Below are 25,929 nucleotides of genomic sequence, written 5' to 3' on the forward strand. Positions count from 1 at the left end.
CCTTCAGACCGGCCGGACTCTGCCTACCCCGTGGTCCCTACCCTGGACTGTGGATGCTGAAGCCTTCAGTAAAGGTAAAGAGACTGCACCCTTGTGTCATTATTCACTGCGCCTTACATCATCCACCATCCACCATCTACACTCTGGGAAGCCCTGGGGACCTACTTCACCTGTGGGAAGGTATACCATCTAGCTGCCATAACACCACCCCAGCGGACCCCTAAGCAGCGTCGTCGCCCTGACCGAATACCACAGGTGGCGTCACGAACATTATCCCTTTAAAAGACCTTTCCCACCATTCACAACGAATGTTCCCCTAGGGCCACGGACCGGGTCAACCACCGTGACATCCCCACTGAGAACCGAAGGACCCGGTACCGAGTAACCTCTAGCCCTTGGGGGCGCTCCACTAGTAATATCCCAAAAGTAATAGGAATGAAAAAATTACTTTTAACCATACCAAAGCAGTTGAAAAGAAAAGTCTTGAGTGAGGAAAAGAAGGGCTCAATTCTGGCTTTACTAGCAGAGGGACACAGTAAGAGTCATGTTGCCTCCATCCTTAAAATTTCTAAGACGGCAGTCCATTACAACAAGGTCAAACAGCAGACATTGGGGACAACAAAGCTACAGACCGGCAGAGGGCGAAAACGACTCTCCACTGACCGAGATGACCGTCATCTTATGCGAAAGTCATTCAGCAACCGCAGGATGACATCAAGTGACCTACAAAAGGAATGGCAAATGGCAGCTGGGGTGAAGTCCATGGCAAAACCAGTTCCAAACAGGCTCCTAGAGGCAGGGCTCAAGTCATGTAAAGTTAGAAAAAAGCCTTTCATCAATGAGAAACAAAGGAGAGCCTGACTGAAGTTTGCTAAAGACCATAAGAATTGGACCATAGAGGACTGGAGTAAGGTAATCTTCTCTGATGAGCTTAATTTTCAGCTTTGCCCAACACCTGGTCATCTAATGGTTATACGGAGACCTGGAGAGGTGTACAAGAAAGTGTCTTGCACCCACTGTGGTGGAGGATCGGTGATGATGTTCTTTGCAAAGGACGTATGAATCAAGCCGCATACAAGATTATCCTGGAAAAACAGTTGATTCCTTCTGCTCAGCCAATGTTCCCTAACTCTGAGGACTGGTTTTTCCAGCAGGACAATGTGCCATGCCACACAGTTAGGTCAATCAAGGTGTGGATGAAGAACCACCACATCAAATCCCTGTCATGGCCAGCCCATTGAACCCCATTGAAAACCTCTGGAATGTAATCAAGAGAAGATGTTTGATGGCTTGTGACTATCCAAAGAATTGCTTACAGTTTTGCACCAGAAGCAGAGTGAAAGACAGGTGGAAAGTATTCCAAGATGCATGAAAGCTGTGATTAAAAATCATAGTTATTCCACAAAATATTGATTTCTGAACTCTTTCTGAGTTAAAACATTAGTATTGTTTCTAAATGATTATGAACTTGTTTTGTTTGCATTATTTGAGGTCTGCAAGCAATGCATTTTTTTTGTTATTTTGACCATTTCTCATTTTCAGAAAATAAATACAAAATTTATTGCCCCCTAACATTAGGTACAGGGAAGGAGCCCCTGGTCCCGAGATACCCAACACGAGTCGTGACACTCACGTTGTGGGTTCTCCGGTTCTCCTACTGCTACAATGTTTTAAAGAGAATCTGTCAGCTGGATTTCACTATTCACATTGCTTATATGTTAATGTAACTCTTTCAAACACCAGCAATATTTTTAGATGGCCAGTACATTCCTCCATTACTGAAAAATCAACATATGAATTGACATTCATATGAGGCTGCAGATCTGAAGCCTTTGTCACTCCAGCTCTATTCCCTACCTGCTTGACTGACAGCTCCTTTGAAGTCTCACAGCATAGAGGCGGTCAGTAAAACAGGAGGATACCTCGCTGAGCGGGGAATAGAGTTTGAAGTGACAGGTTTCAGATCTACAGCCTCATTTACATATCATATCAACGCTGATTTCTACGGAATGGAGTATTTGACTGTCTATGTATAAGGTTAAGCTTACAACACAAATCACTTAGTGGTTATATATATCCACATAATAAGAAAGCCTATAAATATGACAAACTGTACAACCAGGTTTTAAATATACTTACTAAACTTTTATTTACAATCCAAGAAACGGATAAAATAATTTAAGGGAAAGGGATTACACAAAGATTAAAATGCATAATGCAAGGGTCTACCAAAAACATGAATGAATCAAATGTCATATCAAAGATAAAAGGATCCTGTCACCAGCAAAAACACTATTAACCCGCAGCTATGGGGATAGAGGACTTTAGGAAGCAGCTGCACCCACTGACACATACGTAGCACATAAAGTGAAGTAATACCATTTACGACAGTGAAATACTGGAGTCTTCCGCAAAATGCTACTAAATCTATGTTTTAAGAAACATTCCTGCAGTGTAGAAGTAAAGAACAAAAACAGGTTAAATTCCCAAACTCCTGGCACTGACGTGTTTGTTTCATAGCTCACATGGCAGGATGTGACAGAAGAATTGTACATTTTATTATGTGGAAGAAGTGAAAATAGCCCTAACAGAGCGATCTGTAAAATGCATTATCATTCAGCCCCTGCACGGTGCCTTAGAGAATGAAAACAGAACGTCTTCTGGTGGCTTGTACAAAAGTAATTCCTCCCCCAAATAGTATACTCTTATTGGGTACATGGAACTCACTCCACAATACACTAATGACCATTAGCTTCTCTAACTCTCCATAATGAGCTGTTACACGTCAAGCTGCTGAGAACCTGGCACCCAAACCACGGGGATGTGCTAAGGAAATGAAATAAAGCTCGAAGTGCACCAGCATTTGTAAGAACACCGAGTTCATTGGAGAAAGCTCCTAATATGCAAGGGGGGGTACCAAGGTTAAGGTACCTTCACACTGGACAACTTAACAACGATATTGCTAGCGATCCGTGACGTTGCAGCGTCCTGGCTAGCGATATCGTTGTGTTTGACACGCAGCAGCGATCTGGATCCTGCTGTGACATCGTTGGTCGGAGCAGAAAGGCCAGAACTTTATTTAGTCGCTGGATCTCCCGCAGACATCGCTGGTAACCAGGGTAAACATCGGGTTACTAAGCGCAGGGCCACACTTAGTAACCCGATATTTACCCTGGTTACCAGTGTAAATGTAAAAAAAACCAAACACTACATACTTACATTCCGGTGTCTGTCGCGTCCCCCGGCGTTCTGCTTCCCTGCACTGACTGAGTACCGGCAGGCCGTAAAGCACAGCGGTGATGTCACCGCTCTGCTTTACGGCCGGCACTTACACAGTGCAGGAAAGCAGAACGCCGGGGGACGCGACAGACACCGGAATGTAAGTATGTAGTGTGTTTTTTTTTACATATACACTGGTAACCAGGGTAAACATCGGGTTACTAAGCGCGGCCCTGCACTTAGTAACCCAATGTTTACCCTGGTTACCCGGGGACTTCGGCATCGTTGGTCGCTGGAGAGCTGTCTGTGTGACAGCTCTCCAGCGGCCACACAGCGACGCTGCAGCGATCGGCATCGTTGTCTAGATCGCTGCAGCATCGCTAAATGTGACGGTACCTTTAGGTACACAAAACACATGCATCAATGCTTTAGCCCCTTAGCGACAGTGACAATTTTAACCTTAAAGAGAACCTGTCATCAGGATGTTACACCCCAAACTGATGTAAATGCGCTTCGATGCTGACTAAATCCTTACCTTTCTTGCAGAAACCCGTTCTGCTGCTTTAGAGAAATCAGTTGTTGAAATCGTATGGCTATGATGAGTCTCAGGTATGTACTGTATAGTGTTTTGGTTTTCAGAAGGGGTAATAAAAGAAAGTGAGCCCCACAATTTGCTATACAATTTTTTATCAAATGCAGCCTTACTAGATATGTGGTTGTTTAAAGGGATGGTCCAAAGGCCAAAGAAATTTTCATCTAAATCCCTATCAATTTAGTGCAGTAATATAAACTAATTTCTAATATGTTTACATTAAAAATTCCCTACTCTTCACTAACTACACCACCTAACTACTACTGTATTTTCCCCTACTTCCTACGTGCTGAAGCTTTGTTTCAGAATCCCCAAGTGCATTCTGGGATACTCAAACAAAGAGTCATCAGGGGGCAGAAGCTGCGGTCACTGTCGCAGCCCCTGCCCTCTTCCTGAAAAGAAACGTCATCAGTGACTCGTTTCAGGGGCTGGGCTAGTCCCCGCATGCTGTGTACAATCACACTACGCACTCTGTGTTGCTGGCTCAGATCAATACCTTTGAGCCGACAACAAAAAGGAGAGCGCACTGTCAATGTATCTGGCATGCAGAGATCAACGGCACCCCCGCAAATGACGTCACTTGAGAGGGCAGCACTGTTCTCTGCAAGCTGCCAGGTATTTTAACACCGCACTTTCCTTTTTGGTGGTAGAGTGGCAAGACAGAAACCCTTTCATGCAAAGAAAAACATACATGCAGTCTGCCAAAAGCATGTGGGAAAATGAGTTATGGTCTGGTGTCGTCAAGGTTAAACTATTTGGACATAATTCCAAAAGATAACACTGTATATCACCAAAAGACCATACCCACAGTGAAGCATGATGGAGGCAGCATTATGCTTTGGAATGGGTTTTCAGCTGCTGGAACTGGGGCTTTATTTAAGGTGGAGAGAATTGTCAACAGTTGAAAATATTAGATAATTCTGCAACAAAACCTTAAAGCCCCTGCTATAAAGTTGAAGATGAATTTCACCTTTCTGCACATCGTCATCATGACAAACCTCCAAATCAACAAAAGAAAGGCTTCACCAGAAGAAGATCACAATTTTGGGATGGCACAGTCAAAGCCCACACCTGAAGCAAATTGAAAATCTGTAGGCTGACATGATGACCAGTCAATCAGACAAATTTAGAGCGAAACTGCAAGGACGAGTGTGCAAAGATTGCAAACTCTAGATGTGCCATAATTTCTGTCATAAATTAAAACGGTAAATCAACTAAGTATTCGTTTACAGATGCCCATATTTATGCAACCACACTATTTTTGTTTTTCATTTTCTCTTTCCACATGCTAAAACCAGACGTGGCCAATTCAGCAGTTTGCTAACGATTATATACAGTTGACATGCGCTGCATTTTCAGCTGTTGGGAACACTACTTATTTAATCTTCAGCGCTATAAAAAACGGCGCTGAGGATTAAGACCCATTAAGATTGCTATTTGGGTATGTGACAGTACCCAACTATGCATGGATAATAAGGGAAATGGTAATCACAGTTGCAGTATTCATACATTTGAAAGAGGAATAACAGAGGAATAACAGAGACAATGGCACAACTCTGGAGTGTAGATACATTACTCTGCCCAATATAGTGGAGCTTGGAGGACAAATGTAGTACAGTTAATGGAGGAAGAGGAACTGCCATGATGCTGCCTTGTGTCGATTGTTAGTTACCCACCTTGTATATGACCTTCAGACCCATAAACTGATTTTTCTATGTGAATTGATATCATGTTATCAATGCTGTATACTGATTCTGCAATGTGCAGGTTATTATTGTTCCTCCTTCCGTACAGGCTCTACTGCTATGTACTGATCCATCTATGAGCACTGATATCAGACCACCATTCTATGAGCATTAGTATCAGACCACCATGTGATCAGTGCTGGACTGACGCTGCTATGTGTAGGTCAGTTTTTCCCCATCACTGTAAGTAGAAACCAATAATCTCTATGAGCTTCAGTCTGTGGTTATTATCCACAGGCTTTTTAGGGTAAGTGCACACAGAGGTATTTTGAAACCCAATGAGTTTTGTAGTAAAAAACCACTTTAGGAAAGGCTCTTTCTTTGGGGAGTTTTTCCTTCTGAACCAATTAAAAGAGCCTTTTTTGCAGCCTTTTGACTGGACAATGCTTTGGTTGGAGCATTTTCTATCAAGAGATACTTTAAAAAGTTACACTTTCTCCCGCTAAGTGAAAGAAGGGGAAGGAAACTAGAAGTGGAAGAAAATGTTCAAAAGACTGAATATATGAACAGCAAAGTGGTTTTACAAAAGAAGAGGAACGGGGCGTGGCCTAGAACAATGTGAGCAGATGGCTCCTGCGACCCCGCCGCTGCATTTCTTAATTTATCCTTCTCAATCTGTGCTGGAGGCAGACCCCGACACGTGGTGCTGTTGTGACCCACAGCCATCGTGAGGAGATGGCAGCAGGATGCGAGGACGGGAGCCTGGCTGAAGATGGCGCCAAGAGCATGGAGGCAGCAGAGAAGGCAGACGCTGCAAATGCCTCATATGCATGGAGGCTGGAGATAGCGGCTAAATTGGAGAAGTTTTTGAGGCTGGAAGGAGCAGCAAAGGTGATAGCTGACGGGGGAGAGGTGGAGACCGGGGAAAAGGAGAAAGAAGAAGACTCAGAGGCCGATTCGGTACAGGAGGGGTCAATGGGTGAGGATGAACGGCGGGAAAAGGAGAGTGTGGAGCAGGAAGATACTGAGGAGCCTATTATAGGAGAGCCCACATTGAAGGAAATATATGACTTGGTTAGATTTTGTAAGACTGCACTAACAACCCTTACAAAGAGTTGAAGGGGTTAAAGAAGAAATGTCCAGTATGAAGGCTGCCATAAATAAAGTTGATGCCAGGGTAGAGAAGAGTGTGAGTGTGTTGGAAGACAGACTTTCTAAAATGCAGAAGTCTCACACTCAATGTTTGCAAAGATGTGCTGCCCTGGCTGATAAAAATGATGACTTGGAAAACCGCTCAAGGCGGAATAATGTGAGATTAGTGGGCATCCCCGAGAAGGTGGAAGGGACCGATCCTATCCTACAGCGTTTGAGGACTGGCTCCACACTAAAATTGGCACCGATAACTTGACCAGACTTTATGTGGTGGAGAGAGTGCACCGTGTCCCAATGAGACTCCTTCTGCCGGGATCCCCCCTGTACTATCCTTGCTAGGATCCTTAATTATAGAGACAGAGACATTATACTAAGGAAATCAAGAAAGGCCAACAATCTGTGCTTTAATGGTCTAAAAATTTCCATTTATCCTGATTACTTGGCTGAGGTGCAAAAGCAAAGGATGCAATATGGTGCAGTAAAGAAAAGACAGACTTGGCTTTGGCTTACTCTATCTTATATCAGGCAAAGCTCAGGGTTGCGGCCCTGGGAACAGTGCATTTTTTCCAAACACCGGAGGAGGCCGCAAAATGCCTTGACTTAAACAACAAGCGGCTTCAGGCGGATAAGGACAGAGGGAAGTGAGCAGAATGAAATACCACCCATTTATCAGATTCAGCTAATACAATATATATGCAGCATACTATGTAGTCAGTAGCTGTGAGATTTAGCAGGCTGGATCCTGACTGACTATGACAACCTATGTGATCAGTATCGGCACTCTTGGTGCAAACTTTGTAATTAGTTTAAGAACGATTAGCTATATCCCTGCCCATCATTAGATTCTACATTGTAGAACAGTTGATCTGCTGGCCATTCCTAGCAACTCCATATACATTCTCTCCAGTTATGTAATTGTGGCTTCACTCTGGTGTTGGCTGCTTGAATATTTCATCCCTTGCTCTATTCATAATATTATTTTGTAATTAGTTACATTAAATTTATTGACAAAATATATTTTTATCTCGTATAATGGTAAAATGCATAGCTAAATGCAGGTCCTTGAAGTTATTGAGCCATTTGATTGGTAAGTTATTTATGGTATTAGTGGAAAATTTGGTTATTAATTACTGCAGTATTGCAATACCCAGGAGATACCACTATGGCGGGCTTGATATGTTCCTAATGATCTCAGGGTATTTACAAAAAATGTTGGTTATTTAAAAAAAAGAAAACCCTTTTATTACACCATTACACTGGTTTCAATTCCCACATTGAGATAACGCAAAACAAATGGGAGGGGTTGGCGAGGAGGGAAGGGTTAATCATATTGCTTGGCCATGCCAAGGATGCACCAGGATCTGTGCTTGATTTGAACAGTCATTTTGTGCTGACACGGTCCATTTAATAGTAATACTTCCATGTGGTTGCCAAGTGTTGACCACCATGTATATTCATGAAGTGTACAGAATACTGTTTTCTTAGCTTTCTGCCACTTCTGTGTGTATCTAGTATACGGCTGTATCGAGAGATAACTATGCAACTATGTAAAAGACACATACCCTGTCCTTTTATTAATATTATTCAATTTAGTGTGCCATGGCAAGTAGGGATACCCATACTCACACACTTTTTCCCCATACAGTGGCTATGCAAGTAAGCCAGCAACCAATTTGCCAATGGGCCTCCAAACTGGGAGGCAGTATTTAGGTCTGATAAATAGCGTAGCAATATGCCAAGTCACACCACAAGGTATAATTATTGGACTCCGGCAGAGCTAGTGACCCATATTTTGTAAATTTGGCTATGATATTTACCTTGATCCTGGGGTAACTCCACCTGCATGGCTTATTGTAAATGGCAAGCAGTAACCTGACCTAAAGTTCTTTTATAAACATTTTTTGGTAATCTATACTTATCTGGATTAGCCTGTATCAAGATAACCTTCTGTTTATGCCAGAAAATTCGTTACTATATTAATCTGCTTTTGAATGTGAATGGGAAAAAAAGGTCTTGACACCAAATATGGAAGCCCCACAGGTAGAGATCTTGACATTATGGAGCCTCAGGAATTTCTTCTGAAGACTATGACAACTAGCACAGAGACAAAGCAGTTACAGTCAGCTCAACAGCGCACAGGGTCAGAGTTCATATTAACATCCACTTATGCAAAATATGCAATACAGAGCTGTATAGTGTTGGATATCATATTCCTGAACTTCATTTAACTTTAAAAGGCATGTCCTAGAATATTGAAGGCATCTACTTATTCATAGCATTCCAAATTATTCATGGCCAACATAAAAAAATTAATGAATTTATCATATGCATTAATTTTTTTCATATTTTATTGCACTTTTTAGTACTTTTTGCAGGTTGCAGCTTGGCCCCTTTTTGTTGGCTTGGTGTATTAGGGCGTCTGTCCATGTGGCGTGTAATATAAATATATATATACACAGTACAGACCAAAAGTTTAAAAACACCTTCTCATTTAAAGATTTTTCTGTATTTTCATGACTGTGAAAATTGTAAATTCACACTGAAGGCATCAAAACTAAGAATTAACACATGTGGAATTATATACTTAACAAAAAAGTGTGAAACAACTCAAAATATGTCTTATATTCTAGGTTCTTCAAAGTAGCCACCTTTTGCTTTGATGACTGCTTTGCACACTCTCTTGATGAACTTCAAGAGGTAGTCACCGGAAATGGTTTTCACTTCACAGGTGTGCCCTGTCAGGTTTAATAAGTGGGATTTCTTGCCTTACAAATGGGGTTGGGACCATCAGTTGTGTTGAGCAGAGGATATACAGCTGATAATCCTACTGAATAGACTGTTAGAATTTGTATTATGGCAAGAAAAAAGCAGCTAAGTAAAGAAAAATGAGTGGCCATCATTACTTTAAGAAATGAAGATCAGTCAGTCCGAAAAATTGGGAAAACTTTGAAAGTGTCCCCAAGTGCAGTTGCAAAAACCATCAAGCCCTACAAAGAAACTGGCTCACATGAGGACCGCCCCAGGAAAGGAAGACCAATAGTCACCTCTGCTTCTGACTATACGTTTATCTGAGTCACCAGCCTCAGAAATCGCAGGTTAACAGCAGCTCAGATTAAAGACCAGGTCAATGCCACACAGAGCTCTAGCAGCAGACACATCTCTACAACAACTGTTAAGAGGAGACTTTGTGCAGCAGGCCTTCATGGTAAAATAGCTGCTAGGAAACCACTGCTAAGGACAGGCAACAAGCAGAAGAGACTTGTTTGGGCTAAAGAACACAAGGAATGGACTTTAGACCAGTGGAAATCTGTGCTTTGGTCTGATGAGTCCAAATTTGAGATCTTTGGTTCCAACCACCGTGTCTTTGTGCGAAGCAGAAAAGGTGAACAGATGGACTCTACATGCCTGGTTCCCACCGTGAAGCATGGAGGAGGAGGTGTGATGGTGTGGGGGTGCTTTGCTGGTGACACTGTTGGGGATTTATTCAAAATTGAAGGCATACTGAACCAGCATGGCTACCATAGTATCTTGCAGCATCATGCTATTCCATCCGGTTTGCATTTAGTTGGACCATCATTTATTTTTCAACAGGACAATGACGCCAAACACACCTCCAGGCTGTGTAAGGGCTATTTGACCAAGAAGGAGAGTGATGGGGTGCTACGCCAGATGACCTGGCCTCCACAGTCACCAGACCTGAACACAATCGAGATGGTTTGGGGTGAGCTGGACCGCAGAGTGAAGGCAAAAGGGCCAACAAGTGCAAAGCATCTCTGGAAACTCCTTCAAGATTGTTGGAAGACCATTTCCGGTGACTTCCTCTTGAAGCTCATCAAGAGAATGCCAAGAGTGTGCAAAGCAGTCATCAAAGCAAAAGGTAGCTACTTTGAAGAACCTAGAATATAACACATTTTCAGTTGTTTCACACTTTTTTGTTAAGTATATAATTCCACATGTGTTAATTCATAGTTTTGAGGCCTTCAGTGGGAAATTACAATTTTCACAGTCATGAAAATACAGAAAAATCTTAAAATGAGAAGGTGTGTCCAAACTTTTGATCTGTACTGTGTATATATATATATATATATATATATATATATATATATACTGCTGGGCAGCCCGCCTGATAATATTATGGGTGTCATCAATAGGCTGTTGTCCAGACACTTACTATCGCACATATTAGGCTGGCTTCACACTCAGCGTATGAAAATATGCTGAAAAGTCCCGAAAATAGTGGTCCGTAGCTCCTCCGTAGGCAGGGTGTGTCAGCGTATTTTGCGCATGGCATCCTCCGTATGTAATCCGTATGTCATCCGTACTGCGTGTTTTTATCGCAGGCTTGCAAAACCGACATACGGCTATACAAGGGATGTGTAAAAAAAAAAAAACATATACTGTCTATATATATATATATATATATATATATATATATATATATAATGTCAGTAGACAAATATATGTATATATATTAATATTTCTTCCAGCGCTAGATAGCTTTAAAGCCGGTAATTCAATTACCGGCTTTTGCTTTCTCCTTCCTAAACCCGACATGATGAGACATGGTTTACATACAGTAAACCATCTCATATCACCATTTTTTTTGCATATTCCACACTACTAATGTTAGTAGTGTGTCTATGCAAAATTTGGCCGTTCTAGCTAGTAAATTAAGGGGTTAAATGGCGGAAAAAATTGGCGTGGGCTCCCGCACAATTTTCTCCGCCAGAGTAGTAAAGCCAGTGACTGAGGGCAGATATTAATAGCCTGGAGAGGGTCCATGGTTATTGCCCCCCCCCTGGCTAAAAACACCTGCCCCCAGCCACCCCAGAAAAGGCACATCTGGAAGATGCGCCTATTCTGGCACTTGGCTACTCTCTTCCCATTCCCGTGTAGCGGTGGGATATGGGGTAATGAAGGGTTAATGCCACCTTGCTATTGTAAGGTGACATTAAGCCAAATTAATAATGGAGAGGCGTCAATTATGACACCTATCCATTATTAATCCAATACTAGTAAAGGGTTAAAAAAATACACAAACACATTATTAAAAATTATTTTAATGAAATAAAAACAAAGGTTGTTTTAATATTTTTATTGAACGCCCAATCCAAGGGCTCCCTCTGCTGGTTGTCCTCATATGAACTCGAGCCAGGGAGCTTTCTAGGAAAGTTCCCACGATCTAGGAACAGCCAGCAGAGGGCGCCTCACCGCAAATGCAGGTAAATATAGGTCAATGACCTACTTTACCTACATTCTCCGGGGCTTTGCAGACATGAGCAACGTTGCATTAGCAAAGCTCGTGCCTGCAAAATATTTTAACCCCTTCAGATGGATTTACATCGTTGGACTTTACAGATCTGCAGAAGGTAAGGAGATTGTTGGTTTATTATGTTTTTTTTGTTACAGAACGAGGGTCTTCAGTGATTGGATTGGGTGTTCAATAAAATATTAAAACAACCTTTGTTTTTATTTCATTAAAATAATTTTTAATAATGTGTTTGTGTATTTTTTTAACCCTTTACTAGTATTGGATTAATAATGGATAGGTGTCATAATTGACGCCTCTCCATTATTAATTTGGCTTAATGTCACCTTACAATAGCAAGGTGGCATTAACCCTTCATTACCCCATATCCCACCGCTACACGGGAATGGGAAGAGAGTGGCCAAGTGCCAGAATAGGCGCATCTTCCAGATGTGCCTTTTCTGAGGTGGCTGGGGGCAGGTGTTTTTAGCCAGGGGGGGGGGGGGGCAGTAACCATGGACCCTCTCCAGGCTATTAATATCTGCCCTCAGTCACTGGTTTTACTACTCTGGCGGAGAAAATTGTGCGGGAGCCCACGCCAATTTTTTCCGCCATTTAACCCCTTAATTTACTAGCTAGAACGGCCAAATTTTGCATAGACACACTACTAACATTAGTAGTGTGGAATATGCAAAAAAAATGGTGATATGAGATGGTTTACTGTATGTAAACCATGTCTCATATCATGTCGGGTTTTAGGAAGGAGAAAGCAAAAGCCGGTAATTGAATTACCGGCTTTAAAGCTGTCTAGCGCTGGAAGAAATATTAATATATATATATATATATATATATATATATATGTGTCTCACTGACATATATATATATATATATATATATATATATATATATATATATATATATATAAATATACCTATTCTATGTGTACACATTTATTCTACCTATTCTACTGGAAGCTGTCAGTGTGATTTTACTGTACACCGCAATGAATTACCGGCTTTTCTCGCTAACACCGCTGCGTATTTCTCGCAAGTCACACTGCTGGTCCGTGTGTGATCCGTATTTTTGGGGCTTCCATAGACTTTCATTGACGTTTTATTTGCGCAATACGGTGACAAACGCAGCATGCTGCGATTTTCTACGGCCGTAGAAAGCCGTATAATACTGATCAGTAAAATACGGCAGATAGGAGCAGGGGCATAGAGAATAATTGTGCCGTATGTTTTGCGAGTTTTACGGACGTAGTTTCTGCGCTCTTACGTCCGTAAAACTCGCAAGTGTGAAACCGGCCTTAGTGGGGAGCCTGCTGCATCCTCCTAGTGCATTTGTCATCGGACAGGTTTTTGGGAAGGCTGTATCCTTATGGTATGTGTTTCATTCCAAATTATTCACTCATCATCAGCAATATATTGGAAAATACACGGTATTAGGGGAATAAATTTGTTAAAGTTAATTTCACCTGGAAAATTATTTAGGGTTGAATTTTTTTCAGCATATCTAACAAAGGTTACATTTTAGATAGAGGAAGTTATTTTTCTGTGAATTTATGTGAAATTATTGCACTATAGCCGTGAATTATGCCCCAAAGCAAGGGGTTGGTTGTGACCGGACTACAATGATAATCGGCGGTGCTCATCTCGGCATGGAGCTTTCCTGTAGCTCCATGACCTTCAAATGAGAACGGCAGAGCAGCTCCAGCGGAGCTCCATCTGCCTTTTTTGTGACGTGCTGGTGACGGTGACTAGGAAATGACGTCATCGCGCAGAGACGCTGACATGTACATGCGCTGACTACCAGAAGTGGAGCTGCATGGGATCGTACGAGACGCAAGTATGAAAAACTGTTTTTTTTATGTGGTGGTAATATCTTGTCTGGTCATGGTATGATGGTATTTATCCCTTGTATGTGGTATTATTCAGCCACTATATGGTGTTAATATGTTGTCTGGTCATGCTGAGACAGTATTTGTTCCTTGTATAGTGTATTCTTTGGTCACTATGTGGTGGTAATATGTTGTCTGGTCATGGTGTGACGGTATTTGTCTCTTGTAAGTGGTAATAATAAATAAAAAAATATACCAAAAAAGAGTATTGGATATTTTAACAGGTTACAGAAGAGTAGGGCCCTGCCAAAAGAGTCTACCTTGTCGTGGTGGCATGTTTAAAAAATCTTTTGGACAAAATAAAAGATGATGGCTAGGTAAGTGATGATTCCTGCTTGGAATGCAGTGAGCCCCTCATAGGCTAACTGTTCGGAGCAGTGGCATTGTCATGTCTCTGGCCCAAACTGTGCACTCACCGATACTGCGGAAAGCAGCAGGTTTTCCACTGCTGCATTACAAAAATGCAGGGGCACTGAAGCTGGCAGGATCCAGAGTTTGTAAGCGCTGTGCTTCATGTTTTCCTCTTAAGGGTATGTGCATGACATCATTTTCAGGCAAGTAAACCCAGCAATGATTTGAAGAGGAAGATACTTCTGGAAATGCAAGCATTTTTTTCCCTGAAGCATCACTTTTGGTAATTTTCTGAGCAATTTTTTGATGTTTGTCATCACCAACGTTTTTTAGCATACTTCCAGTGTTTTGGTGACATCTCATTTCACTGGTGCTTTCTGGACTTTTTTTTAACTCTATTTAATAATGAAGGAACCAACAGCGTTTTTTGAAGTAAGAACGCTGATAAAATGTTCAGAAAGACACTTGAATGTCTTCCAAGCATCTTTTCAGCCTTCCCATCGACTTTTATTGCATGGTATAGAACGACTTAAAAGCAGAAAACGCCTGAAGAATGGTCAACCCACTTCTTTTTAACCTCTTGGCGTCTTTGGAAACCAGTTGGAAAGAGGTTAAAGAGGTAGTCCACTAATTTTACATTGATGGCCTATCCTTAGGATAGGTCATCAATGCCTGATTGGCCGTGGTCCGACAGTACTCACTACTTGCAGTGGCTGCCGCGGGATACTACATATCTATTGATTTGAATAAGAGGAGGATGTACAGTGCACAGCTACGGCCACTACAAGTAGACGGAGCAGCTCGGCAAATGAGTACATCAGGCCGGTGGCCGCTGCCACCAAGACCGATAACAGATGATCCCGCTGAGCTGTTATCGGACCCTGACTGATCAGACATTAATAACCAATTCTAACCATAAGTCATCATTATAAAAGTAGTGGACAACCTCTTTACATGACAATCAATAGCCTGAACATTTGAACAGCAAGTCATTTTTTTATAAAAATGCATATGTTCATACTTTTGATCGAATGGTGTGCTTTTTTAGGCGCGTTTTGGATCTGACCCAACTGAAAAAATATAGAGGATACTTAACAGCAAATAAGCTGCAATGTTTCTTGTTTTTACAATTTATGATGCTGAAAAACCCATTTAAGAGAAAAATCATGCAGTTACTGATTGACTCCTAGTTAGAAAAGTTCGAGAGGTAAACAAATTGAGTCCCCCATTTCATACTTTTGTTTACTGCAGGACGTGACCAGAAACAAATGTAGGCATGGGTGGGGTGATAAGGTTGTGCCAGCCCCCCTGGTACTACAGACCCTATAAGAACGGCATAAGTTGCTTGCTCGCAGCTGTATCACTATGTTCACACCCAGCTGTAGAGAGCTATATTCAGATGTTAGGCAGCCTATGTGTCATTTGGAAATTCTTGCTTGTAAAAATAGCACTGGATACTCCCAGCCACAGAAGCAAGAGCCTAAGTAATTTTTTTTCTTTCTGTGGTTTTAGTCTGCTTTTATTACATGATCACTCCTAAAATATTTTGCTTATCTAAAAATCTTGCAAAGTGATAAGGATACAAACTCATTATCAAGATGATATTTTGTTTCCATGACCATATCACAACACATAAATTGAATACATGTAAACTTATCAAGAACATTAATGTTTTATTTAACATTTTTGAGCAGTTGCAAGACAAGATTGCAATTTTTTTCTGGAATCTGGATTTCTGTATGAAATGTTTCCAAAGAGTAATCTTTAAATAAATAGTAACAAGTGTAAGACGAGTCTTATTTAAACCCTTCATGAACAGTTTTTTTTTCCCCCATTCGATCTTCCTTTCCCTTGTTTCATGAGCCATAATGTTTGTGTATTTTTCGGTTAAAAGGCAGGGAGCCAGCACACCGAGGAAATGCAGGAAGCACGGATCTCCGTCCTGACGTGACGTGAAGAATATCCAAAAAACGAAAAGATGATCCAGCTTCCAAATAAAATATAAAAGTTTAATCCAACATATTAAAACAAGGAGACAACTCCTGGGACGGCATCATACACATAGTAAGGCGAGCGACGCGTTTCGACCAAGCGGTCTTTATCACATCAATAAGACCGCTTGGTCGAAACGCGTCGCTCGCCTTACTATGTGTATGATGCCGTCCCAGGAGTTGTCTCCTTATTTTAATATGTTGGATTAAACTTTTATATTTTATTTGGAAGCTGAATCATCTTTTCGTTTTTTGGGTATTTTTCGGTTGACATAGCAAGTTACAATTTTGAAGGATACCATTCATTTTAAAAAATAATGCACAGAAAAATAGGGAAAAATCCAAATGTGGTAGAGTGGAAAACATGCTATACTGTCATTTTTTAAAATTTATTTATTTATTTTTTAGGTAAAAGTAGAGGACTTCAGCTTCCAATAATGACCAACTTGATTTTTTATGGCATCACAAATTCAGAAACAGCGGCAACATTTTGACCCCCTGTCTAGGAGTTGAAACTTGCTGCTGTTTCTGAATTTGTGATGCCATAATATAGCAAGCTTGTCATTATCAGATGCTGAAGTAATATACTTTTTACAAAAAAAACAAAAACAATGGCAGTATAGTACGTTTTCCACCAATTACTCCCGATCTATGGACAACACATATCAGATCATAGCTGTATCATTTCAACAACATACGGTGTCTTAAAAAAGTCATCATGCACCATGACCTTTTCCACTATTTTTCACGTTACATCCACAAAATTACATTTTTCTATTTTGATTTTATGCGATAAACCAATACAAAGTAGCAAATATTTGTGATGAGTAAAGGAAATAATTAGTGATGAGCGGGTGTTCTGAGTATTTTGGGTGCGCTCGTAGATTATATTTTTGTCCCTGCAGCTGCATGATTTGCGGCGGTTAGACAGCCTGAACACATGCAGGGATTGCCTGTTTGTTAAGGAATCCTCACATGTATTCAGGCTGTCTAGCAGCCGCAAATCATGCAGCTGCGGGGACTCAAACAATCTACGAGCACGCCCAAGATACTCTGAGGACACCCGAGCATGCTCGGAAATCTCGATTAACGATCAGGTTTTAAATACATCAGATAGGGATTCCATACATTAGATAGGACTGCTCTATAAGGGTATACCTTGACGATTGGTGGAGCAGCTTAGTATACATTTTTTTGCAAAAAAACGTATCAACTAAATACCCTGTTTTTTCCATCTTTTGACAAGCACTTGTTTATTACTGTGATTTTTTTTTACAACAGAGTATTTTTGACCTCACTCTGCTCTTTTGTGTTCTCAAGTCCTGCTATATGAAGTTTGTAAGGATTCTGTGTGCAATACAATGGGGTATTCTACTTTTTCATTCTCTGAAAATACAATACAATGTACCGTAATAGCAAATGTGTAAAATAGAAAATAATTTTGATGGCACTTACCAACTAAGAAGAATGTATATACATCTTTATCACCTTCACTGAAGTCTTTTATATTTCCAGCGAGAAGAAGCCATAATCCAACACCAATTATGGCAGATCCTGCAAGCTGAAAATACAGAGAAAAAATATAATGTATGTAGGGAAACCGAGTAAAACAACAAATAGTATTCACTACATATAAAATGTCTACAAACCAGACTTTTGTGGCATAAAAGGAGGATAAAATGTGTTATACTCTATTAACCCCTTAAGCCCCGAGGGTGGTTTGCACGTTAATGACCGGGCCAATTTTTACAATTCTGACCACTGTCCCTTTATGAGGTTATAACTCTGGAACGCTTCAACGGATCTTGGCGATTCTGACATTGTTTTCTCGTGACATATTGTACTTCATTTTAGTAGTAACATTTATTCGATATAACTTGCGTTTATTTGTGAAAAAAACGGAAATTTGGCGAAAATTTTGAAAATTTCGCAATTTTCCAACTTTAAATTTTTATGCCCTTAAATCACAGAGATATGTCACGCAAAATACTTAATAAGTAACATTTCCCACATGTCTCCTTTACATCAGCACAATTTTGGAACCAAAATTTTTTTTTGTTAGGGAGTTATAAGGGTTCAAAGTTGACCAGCAATTTCTCATTTTTACAACACCATTTTTTTTTAGGGACCACATCTCATTTGATGTCATTTTGAGGGGTCTATATGATAGAAAATACCCAAGTGTGACACCATTCTAAAAACTGCACCCCTCAAGGTGCTCAAAACCACATTCAAGAAGTTTATTAACCCTTCAGGGGTTTCACAGGAATTTTTGGAATGTTTAAATAAAAATGAATATTTAACTTTTTTTCACACAAAATTTATTTCAGCTCCAATTTGTTTTATTTTACCAAGGGTAACAGGATAAAATGGATGCCAAACATTGTTGTACAATCTGTACTGAGTACGCTGATACCCCATATGTGGGGGTAAACCACTGTTTGGGCGCATGGCAGAGCTCGGAAGGGAAGGAGCGCCATTTGACTTTTAAATGCAAAATTGACAGGAATTGAGATGGGACACCATGTTGCGTTTGGAGAGCCACTGATGTGCCTAAACATTGAAACCCCCCACAAGTGACACCATTTTGGAAAGTAGACACCCTAAGGAACTTATCTAGATGTGTGGTGACCACTTTGACCCACCAATTGCTTCACAGAAGTTTATAATGCAGAGCCGTAAAAATAAAAAATCATATTTTTTCACAAAAATGATCTTTTCGCCCCCAATTTTTTATTTTCCCAAGAGTAAGAGAAGAAATTGAACCTCAAAAATTGTTGGCCAATTTGTCCTGAGTACGCTGATACCCCGTATATGGGTGTAAACCATTGTTTGGGCGTATGGCAGAGCTCGGAAGGGAAGGAGCGCCATTTTACTTTTCAATGCAAAATTGACTGGAATTGAGATGGGATGCCATGTTGCGTTTGGAGAGCCCCTGATGTGCCTAAACATTGAAATCCCCACAAGTGACACCATTTTGGAAAGTAGACCCCTTAAGGAACTTATCTAGAGGTGTGGTGAGCACTTTGACCCAACAAGTGCTTCACAGAAGTTTATAATGCAGAGCCGTAAAAATAAAAAATCATATTTTTTCACAAAAATAATCTTTTCGCCACCAATTTTTTATTTTCCCAAGGGTAAGAGAAGAAATTAGACCACAAAAGTTGTTGTGCAATTTGTCCTGAGTGCGACGATACCCCATATGTGGGGGTAAACCACTGTTTGGGCGCATGGCAGAGCTCGGAAGGAAAGGAGCGCCATTTGACTTTTCAATGCAAAATTGACTGGAATTGAGATGGGACGCCATGTTGCGTTTGGAGAGCCCCTGATGTGCCTAAACATTGGAACCCCTCACAAGTGACACCATTTTGAAAAGTAGACCCCTTAAGGAACTTATCTAGATGTGTGGTGAGCACTTTGACCCAACAAGTGCTTCACAGAAGTTTATAATGCAGAGCCGTAAAAATAAAAAATCTTATTTTTTCACAAAAATGATCTTTTCGCCCCCAATTTTTTATTTTCCCAAGGGTAAGAGAAGAAATTAGACCACAAAAATTGTTGTGCAATTTGTCCTGAGTGCGACGATACCCCATATGTGGGGGTAAACCACTTTTTGGGTGCATAGCAGAGCTCGGAAGGGAAGGAGCGCCATTTGACTTTTCAATGCAAAATTGACTGGAATTAAGATGGGACGCCATGTTGGTTTGGAGAGCCCCTGATGTGCCTAAACATTAAAAACCCCCACAAGTGACACCATTTTGGAAACTAGACCCTCTAAGGAACTTATCTAGATGTGTTTTGAGAGCTTTGAACCCCCAAGTGTTTCACTACAGTTTATAACGCAGAGCTGTTAAAATAAATTTATTTTTTTTTCGCAAAAATTTTTTAGCCCCCAGTTTTGTATTTTCACAAGGGTAACATAATAAATTGGACCCCAAAAGTTGTTGTCCAATTTGTCCTGAGTACGCTGATACCCCATATGTGGGGGGGAACCACTGTTTGGGCGCATGGCAGAGCTCGGAAGGGAAGGAGCGCCATTTGGAATGCAGACTTAGATGGATTGGTCTGCAGGAGTCACGTTGCATTTGCAGAGCCCCTGATGTACCCAAACAGTACAAACCCCCCACAAGTGACCCCATATTAGAAACTAGACCTCCCATGGAACTTATCTAGATGTGTTGTGAGAACTTTGAACCCCTAAGTGTTTCACTACAGTTTATAACGCAGACCCGTGAAAATAAAAATTCTTTTTTTTTTCACAAAAATGATTTTTTAGCCCCCAGCTTTGTATTTTTACAAGGGTAACAGAATAAATTGGACCCCAAAAGTTGTTGTTCAATTTGTCCTGAGTACGCTGATACCCCATATGTGGGGGGGAACCACTGTTTGGGCTCATGGCAGAGCTCGGAAGGGAAGGAGCGCCATTTGGAATGCAGACTTAGATGGATTGGTCTGCAGGCGTCACGTTGCATTTGCAGAGCCCCTGATGTACCCAAACAGTAGAAACCACCCACAAGTGACCCCATATTGGAAACTAGACCTCCCATGGAACTTATCTAGATGTGTTGTGAAAACTTTGAACCCCCAAGTGTTTCACTACAGTTTACAACGCAGAGCCGTGAAAATAAAAATCCTTTTTTTTCCCACAAAAATGATTTTTAGCCCCCCAAATTTTTATTTTCCCAAGGATAACAAGAGAACTTGGACCCAAAAAGTTGTTGTCCAATTTGTCTCGAGTACGCTGATACCCCATATGTTGGGGTAAACCCCTGTTTGGGCGCACGGGAGAGCTCGGAAGTGAAGGAGCACTGTTTTACTTTTTCAATGCAGAATTGGCTGGAATTGAGATCGGACGCCATGTCGCGTTTGGAGAGCCCCTGATGTGTCTAAACAGTGGAAACCCCCCAATTATAAATGAAACCCTAATCCAAACGCACCACTAACCCTAATCCCAACTGTAACCCTAACCACACACCTAACCCAGACACACCCCTAATTCTAATCCCAACCCTAATCCCAACCGTAAATGTAATCCAAACCCTAACCCTAGCCCCAACCCTAGCCCTAACCCTAACCCTAACCGGAAAATGGAAATAAATACATTTTTTTTAATTTTATTATTTTTCCCTAAGGCTAGGTTCACATTGCGTTAGGGAAATCCGTTTAGCACTAGCGGATTGCGCTAACACAATGTCTTTTTAGGTGTCGTGTTTAGTGGTCGCGTTAACGTCCCCGCTCTGGAAGATCGGGGATCGGACCTCGGGCGCGCCGCGGACGCTGCAAGCAGCGTCTGAGGCGCGCCACAAAAGAATGGCACCTTGCTAGCGCGAGCCGAAAATGGCACGCTCTAGCGATGCGCTACACCTGAAAATCACATTGCTGTCAATGGTTGTGCTAACGGACCCGTTGCACGGCGTTAATTGTGACATTTTCGCCGTGCAACGCTGTCCGTTAGCGTTAACCCATTAACGCAATGTGAACCTAGCCTAACTAAGGGGGTGATGAAGGGGGGTTTGATTTACTTTTATAGCGAGTTTTTTAGCGGATTTTTATGATTGGCAGCCGTCACACACTAAAAGACGCTTTTTATAGCAAAAAAGTTTTTGCGTCTCCACATTTTGAGACCTATAATTTTTCCATATTTTGGTCCACAGAGTCATGTGAGGTCTTGTTTTTTGCGGGACGAGTTGACGTTTTTATCGGTTACATTTTCGGACACGTGACAGTTTTTGATCGCTTTTTATTCCGATTTTTTTGTGAGGCAGAATGACCAAAAACCAGCTATTCATGAATTTCTTTTGGGGGAGGCGTTTATACCGTTCCGCGTTTGGTAAAATTGATGAAGCAGTTTTATTCTTCGGGTCAGTACGATTACAGCGACACCTCATTTATATCATTTTTTTTATGTTTTGGCGCTTTTATACGATAAAAGCTATTTTATAGAAAAAATAATTATTTTGGCATCGCTTTATTCAGAGGACTATAACTTTTTTATTTTTTTGGTTATGATGCTATATGGCGGCTCGTTTTTTGCGGGACAAGATGACGTTTTCAGAGGTAACATGGTTATTTATATCCGTCTTTTTGATCGCGTGTTATTCCACTCTTTGTTCAGCGTTATGATAATAAAGCGTTGTTTTTTGGCTCGTTTTTTTTTTTTTTTTCTTACGGTGTTCACTGAAGGGGTTAACTAGTGGGCCAGTTTTATAGGTCGGGTCGTTACGGACGCGGCGATACTAAATATGTGTACTTTTATTGTTTTTTTGTTTTTTTTTATGTAAAGAAATGTATTTATGGGAATAATATTTTTTTTTTTCTGCTTTATTTAGGAATTTTTTTTTTATTTTTTTTTTTACAAGTGTGGAAATTTTTTTTTTTACTTTTTCACTTTGTCCCAGGGGGGGACATCACAGATCACCGATCTGACAGTGTGCACAGCACTCTGTTAGATCGGTGATCTAACATACAGCCGGGCAGGATTAGAGCTGCAGCTGCAGCCTGATCCTGACCCGGAAGTGCTCCCTGCAGGACCCGGATGCAGCCCGGCGGCCATTTTGGATCCGGGGACTGCAGGGAGAAGACGCTCGGTACACGGTGAGCACATCACCGTGTACCGATCGTCTCAGGGAAGCCCGCAGGGAGCCCCCTCCCTGCGCGATGCTTCCCTGCACCGCCGGCACACCGCGATCATCTTTGATCGCGGTGTGCCGGGGGTTAATGTGCCGGGAGCGGTCCGTGACCGCTCCTGGCACATAGTGCCGGATGTCAGCTGCGATAGGCAGCTGACACCCGGCCGCGATCGGCCGCGCTCCCCCCGTGAGCGCGGCCGATCGCATATGACGTACTATCCCGTCCATGGGAATTAAGTCCCAGGTCACCTGGACGGGATAGTACGTCATATGGGATTAAGGGGTTAAGATCACATTTCAGAAGAGAAAACAAGACATAAAAAAACACATTTATAGATTTACAGTTTTTCAATACAATTTCTAAACCAGAAGAAGAAAAAAAGAAAATAACAGTACAGAGACCATTAGAGAAGACCATGATGATTTGTTAGGTAAGATGATGGTAAGGATGTAACTGATCGGAAGGAGGAAAGATAGAAAAGTGCCTGGGATTGGGCAAAAGTAACCCCTGAAAATACATAGACCCAGGGGCGGACATATCAATGGGGCAACCTGTGCAGCCGCACAGGGGCCCAAGAAATAAGGGGGCCCAGTTCAACCTTCAATACATATGGAATTGTGCATTATGATGAGCTGTTGGACTGCAAAGGGTCCATATATTGTTCTTGCACAGGGACCCTTTTTGTCTGCGTCTGACAGTGTATAGACCAACTACAAAGCCAATTCCAAAAAAGGTGGAATGCTGCGTGAAATATGAAGAAAACAAGAGTGCAGTGATTTCGAAAACTCCTATAGGCGTATTAAGACAAATGCCAGTGGAACTGAATTCTACTCGAGTTGTACAAAAATCCGCATTCGCTAAAGAGATTATTTTTCAGATTTTAGGTGGTCGAAGATAGGAAGCAGTAAGGGAATGTAATGCTGAATTAATGGTTTATTTCTATGTTAAACATTAAATTCAATTTAATAAGCTGTAAGTAAATCAATGACTCAATCACAGGTAATCTGTGCACATCACAAACGAATGTGAGAGGCTGAGTGCTTCTTGAGATGAAAAGTGTAAAGCTGAGGGGAAACCGTAGAAGGTTATATTATTAACAGCCATCAAGAATTCTCCAAAGCCCCAAAATTACTGACGGCTGTCGCTGTATTTGCGCCTACATCAGTCAAGTGGCAGGTTTAGCGAGAAAGGTGTGTAATGGTTTCAGTTCAGTTCTATGATTATGAGTGACGTCATCTAGTAACATATACTTCTATATTGTAGGGAGTCGGTGCAATATTTTATGTGTATTTTATTAGCGTATATAGCGCCATTATTTCCTCAGCCCATTACTGACATTATTATCATATTCTAGGGATGTGTACCCAAAGCCTTATGGCAACAAGAAATCAAGCGAGTCCTCAAGTGAAAGTCCAAAAGAAATATCGAATGAATAAAAAAAACTGCTGCAAATTTTTGTCATTACCAAACACTACAAGGATGCCCTCTGTTTACCACAAACTGCACACAAACCCTGTGGAGAAGCATTGCCCCATTTTTCTTATCCCCCACAAGTTAAAGCTGTTTTGAAAGCACAGACCAGTCAAATATGCAGAACTGTCCCAATTCCTCTTCAGTTCCCATATTGAGTCAGCAGCTCCTTTACAGTAGCATTCTGCCAGCACTATAAGACCTGGAACTTTCCCCCACTTCTCAGCATGCATTTCACCTGCTAATGTATAATAGCTTGCCTTACTTGTGGTCCCGTGAACGTTGTGCGTGCTGCGGACATGGCAGAATTCTCATAGTGCGCAGTGTGCTCAACGCAAGTATTCACAAGTCTGCAGTCACGCCAAGTGACTGCAGACTTTTCGTTTTAGACCGGACAACCTCTAATTATTTAATCAACTGATCAAAAACTTTCCGTTACACAGCACTCAGTATCATCACTGCTATATCTGGTATACTATAATTCCAGAAACATTCAAATCAAGCATGGCGGAGGATATATAACGCTGGTGCACACTGTGGTGGCTCGCACTCTGTTATACATACCACCTGCTTTGTGTTGGGTAAAGATGGCTTTCACATGGACCTGATCAGTCTATGAAAAAGATCTTCATACTGCTGTGGTTTTGTGGTTCTCACCATAACCACAAGAAATAATATATCTCATTAGAGGCCATCCGCACACTCAATATACTCTTAGGCAAATGTCCACTAAGTCATTGTGAATGAATATGAATTACTCAGGTATCACTTAGGGTGATCACATTCTTAATTTTTTCTTTTTATTATTTACAGATTTCATTTACTTTGCTGACACAGGATAATAATAGCAATACTAAATATCATATATGGAGATCATGAACATCTGTGTGATAAGCACACACTGAGACCTGTAACCATATTGAATTAACGTTTGTAAAACGATGTGTTGAAGCTGAGACAGATCTTGTGCCATTCGGAATAATAACCACTTCAATACTAGAGGGTTAAAACAGACCTGTGAGCAGGATATTGCTTAGTAAACTACAGGAACTGTCAGGTTGGCGATGTTATACTGATTAAAAATGATGACTGAGATGATAAAATCCGTTGTCTTGTGGTTGTTGTTCAAATGCAGTTTTCAGTTAATGAGATTCTCGTGCTCTGGGGCGGCCTGTGGACTGGGCGTTGTGGTGCTCGGATTACGTATTCATCTGTATGGCATATGTAAGCAGAGCATATGACCTGTCCCCCGATTTCACATACTGCATATACAAGTGTTGGCTTTGAAAAAAAGGCGCTGGAGGCAACACATGCAAAGTACCATCTATCACTTGCCGATAGATGCTACTGCGCAAGTGCTGCCGCCATTTTGCTACAGCCACTTTTTTCCCTTCCAAGAGCCGGCTTGCGGGTGCCATTTTGCTGAAGTTCTTCTGTTTTTTTCATAAGCCCATACAGATGCATATGTAAGCAGAGCACCACAAGATGGATTTCAACAACCAAGGTAGTATTTTAATCAGTATAACGGCGCCGGCCTGACAATATCTGTAGTTAGCAAAATCCTGGTGACAGGTTCAATTTAGTGCCTCTACGCTAGCAAACCCATTTTAGGATTTTTTTGCTGTTTTTTTCATCTAAGTAGCTGATTGAAAGCTTGTTTTTTGCAGGATGACTTTTTTTCAATGGCATAT

The 25,929-nt window shown here is 41.3% G+C and overlaps 1 protein-coding gene across 1 annotated transcript in view; it reads right to left on the minus strand.

Moving 5' to 3' along the window:
* LOC138673106 (tetraspanin-2-like) overlaps nucleotides 1-25,929 on the minus strand; it is a 250,933-nt gene that overhangs the window by 167,163 nt on the left and 57,841 nt on the right. The window contains exon 2 of the mRNA XM_069761718.1: nucleotides 17,594-17,699. Coding sequence (XP_069617819.1) covers nucleotides 17,594-17,699 — 106 coding nt within the window. The remainder of the gene's footprint in view (nucleotides 1-17,593; nucleotides 17,700-25,929) is intronic.

Source organism: Ranitomeya imitator, chromosome 3 (assembly GCF_032444005.1).
Source record: "Ranitomeya imitator isolate aRanImi1 chromosome 3, aRanImi1.pri, whole genome shotgun sequence".
NCBI classification, from domain to species: Eukaryota; Metazoa; Chordata; class Amphibia; order Anura; family Dendrobatidae; genus Ranitomeya; species Ranitomeya imitator.